Source organism: Apaloderma vittatum, unplaced genomic scaffold, assembly GCF_000703405.1.
Source record: "Apaloderma vittatum isolate BGI_N311 unplaced genomic scaffold, ASM70340v1 scaffold27084, whole genome shotgun sequence".
Lineage (NCBI taxonomy): Eukaryota > Metazoa > Chordata > Aves > Trogoniformes > Trogonidae > Apaloderma > Apaloderma vittatum.
Genome location: NW_009713623.1, coordinates 6,925 through 13,556, shown reverse-complemented (window position 1 = coordinate 13,556; position 6,632 = coordinate 6,925). Strand labels below are relative to the sequence as shown.

Here is a 6,632-nt window from a genome sequence, read left to right as displayed (position 1 = left end):
TGCTGCCCCGAGGCAGGCAGGGACGGGGGCTGGAGCGGACCCTCAGCGACGCCTCTTGTGTGTGCGTTTGTGCTGCGCTCAGGTGCCAGTGAGGAGAAGAAAGAAGGCTGGTCTTGGGCGTCCTACTTGGAGGAGCAGAAAGCTGTCGCTGCCCCTTTAGATCTCTTCCAGGATGTGAGTTGGGATTTTCCTGTCTTTTCCCCTCTTTCATCTTCTCTTTGCTTTCCCTTTTTTTTCCCCACCCCTCCTCCTCTCTTCCTCGCTTCCCTGTTTTGCGGGACTCTGAGCAAGCTCCCATCTTCACCTGGAGGTGACTGGTCAGCCTCCAGTTTTGCTTGGCCCTCAGTCCCACTCCCCAGCAGGGTGCTGTCCCCCATCCCAGGCACCCTGCGTTTGCCTGGGACTCCCCTGTGGCTCTAGCAAGGTGATGGAGCCTTTCCAGCCCTTCCTCGAAGCCAGGCGTGGGCTCTCCTAAGACCACAGTGCTGCACTGCACCCCTGCTCCCAGGAACCTGATCACCAGGGTGCAAGAGGAGCCAGGGCCATGCCTCGCTCTCCCCGGCTGTGGCTGTCAGCCCAGGGACACTGCCAATAGTGAGAGTGAGAGTGAGGAGGCAGAAGGATGTGTTTTGTTTTGTTTTTTCTTTTCCTGTGGGGAAAGAATTAAAATTTGGATGATAACATGACCTGTGGCCCACAATCTCCTGGTCCCAGCAGCTCCCATTGCCTGATGGTTGCTCCTTGCGATCGTTCTAGATCCTACTACCTGCATCGTTTTTTACATTGTAGTTTAATTTTTGTTTCCAGTACCAAGTAGCTTCCCAGCACAAGAATGGCTTTAAAGTGGGGATGAAGCTGGAGGGGATCGATCCGCAGCACCCGTCCATGTACTTCATCCTGACAGTGGCTGAGGTAAGGGCAGGACTTACTCCTCACACCCACGCAGTGGGGGGCTCTGAAGGAGGGGACGTGCTGCTGGGACTGGCCCATGAAGGAGACAGGCTTTGGGCCCTCACCCCCATCGCGCTTCGTGAGATGAGCTGATGCTCCAGCACCTCGGTGAAGCAAATGGAGTTTCCTCCCAGTTTGTAAGGGCACAGACAGTGCTATGGAACAGCTGCCATGCCCCAGACTATCTGTATGACCCTGACACAGCAGGACTGTGTGGGGAGAGACTGTGGTGATGGAAATAGCTGCTTATCTTCAAGCGGATGCCCCTCAGACAGGTCTGAGCCCTTGAGATAGAGGAGGTGGAGGCATCTCCTTGCTCTTCCTTGTGCCCCTGGGGGCCCTGTGTGTCTGGAGTCATGTGGCAACTGAACCAACCTTGTCTCACGGTGCTTCCCAGGCAGCCAGGGAGATCAGCTGTACGGTGGTGGCTGCTGTTCATGCTGCTGGAGAGGCTTCACCAAAGCAGCTTGTCATTCAGCCAAAACCCTGCTCCAGCATCTTCCCCAGGGCCAGAAAAGGGAAGCCTTGCACTTGCTGGACCCAGCGAGGTGCCCCACCGCAGCATCTTGTGCCCTGGCCTGAACCTCCCTTCTTAGGGCTGGCTTGTGGTGGCCTTGTGCTTACCTCGTTCTGTGCTGGGCACGTTTTGGGACTGGCATGTGCCTCCTGGTTTGGGCACTAGTCTGTGATTGATTCTTGGCTTCCTTGAGTGAAAAATCGAGGTTATGTGCAGGAGGGGAGGTGTGTGCGATGCTCAGCCAGTGGCTGCAAGAGGTTTCCATGGTCCTTTCCTTCTCCTGCCCTCCCTGCTGGTAGGTGTGCGGTTACCGGATGCGCCTCCACTTTGATGGCTACTCCGAGTGCCACGATTTCTGGCTGAACGCTGACTCCCCTGACATCCACCCTGCTGGCTGGTTTGAGGAGACGGGGCACAAACTCCAGCCCCCAAAAGGTAAGAAGTTAGCAAGCCTCAGTTGGTGGATCCTGGTGAAAGAGGTGGGGACAAGTAGTGGGCCCTCAGCTGGAGCTGGGGACAGGGTGGGGAGGGCCCAAGAGGAGATCTTGCTGTACCGGGCGAGTTCCACAGGACAACCTTTCAGGCTCCCATCATGCGGAAGATCTGTGCTTGCGCCCTTTTGGGGGCAAAGCCCTGTCACCTTGGATTTCCCAGTGCCAGGCTGGAGCCAGCAGCTCTGCCCCAAGGCAGGTGGAACTGATGCTTTCCAGGGAGGAGCTGAATTCTGGATTGTCACTCTGCTGCTGAGGTTTTTCAAGCACCCCCAAAATCAGCCATTGGGCCTGAGCCATGGACTTTGGGTTTCCCGGGGCTGCTGTAGGCCCCATCTGCCCACAGCGGGACACAGCTGACAGGGCGAGGGCTGGTTGGGCAAGGCCGGCCTTGGCCACACGACCTCCCGATTGGTTTCTGAATTTGCTGCTCTCATTTCTCTTCCTGAGGGGTTGTAGGTTATAAGGAAGAAGAATTCAGCTGGACCAACTACCTGAAGATAACAAAGGCTCAGGCAGCTCCTAAGCACCTCTTCATGGTCCGAAACACTGTGAGTAGCAGCTTCATCTTCCTGCCAGGTGTGAGTTCTTCCTCTTCAGCCGAGCAGAATGCCTCCACTGGTGCTGATCTTTCCTCTGTCCACCTCACACTTCCCAAGCCCACGGGGCCGAGCGCCAGGAGAGTGTACTGCTGGCATTGCTTTTTGGGATGAGGTGTGCTTTGCTGCTGAGGGTCTGTGGCTTGGATGCTACTTTGGTCTGATTCACTGTTTCAGCCAGGTCAGTCTCAAGGACAGTTAAATCTGTTGCAACAATATTGGTGAGGAGAAGTACCTGCTACTATCAACAATTATTTTGCCAAAACCCCCCAGTTAATGCTTCATAAGTATAATTCTGCTGTCTCTGTTTTGTTTTTTCATTGTTTCTGTCTCTGCCTTTATATTTTGTATGGCAATTTGGGTAAGGAAAGTGGGAGTATAGCAGAGTGCAAAATGCTGGTGGTTTCTTTGTCAGCTGCAGAGGAAACTCAACCTACTGATAAATCAGCCTCTCTGAGTTATTTACTGTGTCAAAATCTTCCTGTTCATTGCTGAAACAATCCCACTAGTGTGTCTGATGCAGCGTTTTGCACAGATTTTGGATCCAAGAAGGAAAGGCAAGGTAGGATGACAGGCCCCATCCCAGCTCCTCCTGCCGTTGGTCACTGCTGATACTGGAGGAGTGTGACCACAAGCCTTTCGCAACAAAATCTGAATCAGTGTAACATGAAGGCTGTTTCTCTCTTGGAGCTCACTATTTATAGATCTTGAAGGTCTGAAGTCTTCTTTTCCTCTTTCTTTGTGTGGCCAAGCTGAGTTGCTCACCATCTGCCTCTTTTCTGGCATGCACAGCAGGGCGCTTTCTGGGATTCTAAATGGTCCTGGGCCTGCCTGGAGGCCAGGGAGGGTTTGGTTTTTGGGAGATTTGGGCAGGTGCTTCCTTGCAGCAGGCAAGGGAAGTGGTGAGGAGGGTGCTGGGACCACGGCTCTGAAAGAAACCTGCCCCTCTCCTCTCCCAGCACGAGGCTTCCCCAGGCTTCGAGGTGGGCATGAAGCTTGAAGCTGTGGACCGTATGAACCCTTCCCTGATCTGTGTTGCCACAGTGACTGACGTGGTGGACAATCGCTTTTTGGTGCACTTTGACAACTGGGATGATACTTACGACTACTGGTAAGCGCACAGAGGCTTCCGTGGTGCAAATGCTGGGGAGGTGCCCTGCCACTGCTTCAGCAGGGGTGACAGGGTACCCAGGAAAACGTGGGGCAACCCCAGCACGCTGCTGCAGATAGACAGCACGCTGCTGCCTTGCTGGTGGTCCACTGAGGCAGTGGGTCACCCTCGTGTGCTGGGGGACAAACCTCTACCTGTTTCCTGTCACCTCCTGGGACGTTGCCGTAGTCCTGTGGGGCAAAGACAGATGTGACTGGGTGCTCTGGGCTTGCCCTGAAACCTCTTTGGGAGATGGGACCATCTGCAGTGCAGAGACTGAATGCCTGATCCTGAAAGGAGCTCCTGTGTCTGTAGGTGGGGTTTTGGCCGGGGTGGGGAGGTGTCCCAGTTGTGGCTGGTTAAGGCCAGTTAAAATGGGCAGTTAGTGCAATCAGGATCCTGAGGACAACTCCGTTTCCTTTCACAGAATCACAAAATTGCCTAGACTGGACTCTGTGATCTTAAAAGTCTTTTTGAGTCATTAACCTAACACTGACAAGTCCTTGACTAAACCATACCTCTAAGCACTATGTCTACATGACTCTTAAATGCCTCCAGGGATGGGGACTTCACCACTGCACTTGGAACCCGTTCCAATACCTTTTCAGTAAAAAAATTCTTCCTAATGGCCAATCTCAACTTCCCCTGGTGCAACTCGAGACCATTTCCTCTTGTCCTATCATTTGTTACTTGGTCGAACAAGTTACTGGAGGCCTCTGACCTCTTACTTCTCACCCTGAGGGGAAGACCTTGGTGTCTGTAGGGGCTTTCGCTGATGGTGCAGGTCTGGGGGCTGCGGCCAGGCGGCCTGTGCGGGGCCCCCGCAGCTCATGCCAGCCGGTGGTGCTGAGCCAGGTGTCTCAGCCCTGTGTAAGAGCTTGGTTGTGTTTTCTAGGTGTGACCCCAGCAGCCCGTACATCCACCCAGTGGGATGGTGTCAGGAGCATGGCAAACCCCTCACACCTCCTCAAGGTGAGTCAGTGGCCTGGGAGCGCAGCCTACACTGGCATGTCCCCTTGGGGATGGCTTCCCGGGGTCTGGACATGGGGAACTGGGGGGCACAAACCCCGTGGCCCTTGCTTGTCTGCAGGCCCAGGCAGTTTCCTTCAGCCAGGCCACTGCCGGGGAGGTGGCATGCTCCTCAGGAAGCTCCTGTGCATGTGTTGAGGTGCAGCATGGTGGATGTGTTGGGCCAAGTGCAGACATGAGGATGACTCAAGCTGTCTGTGCAGGCCCAGATGTTTCTGCTTTCTCGTACCCTGGATTTCACGGTCCATAAGAAGAAAGTAGCACTTCTTGATGTCTCTGAGGTTCCCATGTGCCTGGCACAGACTTGGTTGGTCCTTCAAGGCAGTAGGAAATTCTGGAGTACTCGCTGTCTCCCTGCTGGTATGTCTCACCTTCTGCATCTTCCCTTTTGTAGATTATCCTGACCCTGACAACTTCACCTGGGAAAAGTACTTAAAGGAAACAGGAGCATCTGCTGTCCCAGCTTGGGCCTTCAAAGTGGTGAGTGCCGTGTCATCTGCTCCGCTGCGCCTGGGCAGAAATTTGGGTTTTCTCCATTGTCAAGTCTTTGCCTTTGTGAAAAGTGGAGTGATGTGCACTATGCTCCTGCCACAGGCCTGGGGTTTGGATCTGTGCTCAAGTTTCAGAAGTCAGGGATATCCTGTGCAGATAAGTCAAAACTGGGAAGAATGGGTAGTGTGACCCTCCTTTTGGCTAGGCAGGAGCTGGGTGAATGGAAATCATTTAGGCTTGCTTGATAATTGTTGTCTCCAACTGCAGCAACAGTATCTGTTGCCAAGCGTGGCTGCGATACAGATCCACAAAATGTCTCCTAGATACCTTCTTTCCCTGGGCACAGCATTCCCACCTTGTTAAAACACAGCTCAGGCCTGGGAGGCCTGTCCCCACTCCCTCCTGTTGCTGCTGTGAGCTGGGCTGGTGCTTACCCGGAGAGGCTGGAGCTGGGAGCTGGGCTGGAGGAGCACATGCTGCTGGGAAAGCCACTGAGGGCTGCGGGAGCCCAAAACGTGGCCCTGCTCCCCGCTGACCTGGGTTCTTCCTGGCCCCAGCGCCCGCCACACGGCTTCCTGGTCAACATGAAGCTGGAAGCAGTGGACAGGAGGACTCCCACCTTCATCCGAGTGGCCAGTGTGGAGGATGTTGAAGATCACAGGATAAAGGTGGGTGCTGGAATCTCGTTGCTGAGCCTGCGTCCAGGCACTGTATGTCTGGCTCCTGCCCTTCCCGGCTCACTGCCGGCTGCAGCGGCACAGTGTGTGGAGGTCTGTGGAGGCACACTGTGCTGAGGCTGGCAGGTCCCAGCTCTTGGCTTCGGGAGTGGAGGAGAGCCTTGTGCTGCAGTTTGGCTCTGCCCTTTTGCTTGCTGTCAGCTTGGAGGGCTCCAGAGTTCCTCAGAGAGGTGCCCTAAGGCTTGAAGGATGATGTCTCTACTTGTCTCCCCAGATCCATTTTGATGGCTGGAGCCACGTCTATGATTTCTGGATTGATGCAGATCATCCGGACATCCACCCCATAGGCTGGTGCTCAAAAACTGGGCACCCGCTGCAGCCTCCTCTCAGTAAGTCCTGTGCCCGAGTCACTCCCTCATACCAGGATCCAAGTGTGCCAGCTCCCCGCTGTTGCTGCCACTGGCCCAGGTACAGAAACGGGAGGGCAGGTGCTGCTTTTCCATGGATTTGTCAGTTGGAAAAGTTCTCCCTTTTTGGTGCAGGCAGGGAGCCCGGAGCCCTGGCTCTGCCCACGGCTGCAGCCATGACCCTCTCCCCCGTTTCTCTTCCCGATCTAGGGCCAAAGGAACCAGCCTCATCTGCCCATGGGGGCTGCCCAACCCTGGGCTGCAAGAGCATCCCTCACACCAAGAGCTCCAAGTACAGCTTTCACCACAGGTGAGCCCC

The 6,632-nt window shown here is 55.0% G+C and overlaps 1 protein-coding gene across 1 annotated transcript in view; it reads left to right on the top strand.

Annotated features, from left to right (window-relative positions):
* Window positions 1-82: 82 nt before the first annotated feature.
* L3MBTL1 (l(3)mbt-like 1 (Drosophila)) overlaps window positions 83-6,632 on the top strand; it is a gene marked incomplete at its 5' end in the record, with an annotated part of 10,922 nt that continues 4,372 nt past the window's right edge. The window contains 10 exons of the mRNA XM_009868442.1: window positions 83-174; window positions 808-912; window positions 1,768-1,903; window positions 2,419-2,510; window positions 3,518-3,669; window positions 4,604-4,680; window positions 5,132-5,217; window positions 5,787-5,897; window positions 6,181-6,295; window positions 6,524-6,623. Coding sequence (XP_009866744.1) covers window positions 83-174; window positions 808-912; window positions 1,768-1,903; window positions 2,419-2,510; window positions 3,518-3,669; window positions 4,604-4,680; window positions 5,132-5,217; window positions 5,787-5,897; window positions 6,181-6,295; window positions 6,524-6,623 — 1,066 coding nt within the window. The remainder of the gene's footprint in view (window positions 175-807; window positions 913-1,767; window positions 1,904-2,418; window positions 2,511-3,517; window positions 3,670-4,603; window positions 4,681-5,131; window positions 5,218-5,786; window positions 5,898-6,180; window positions 6,296-6,523; window positions 6,624-6,632) is intronic.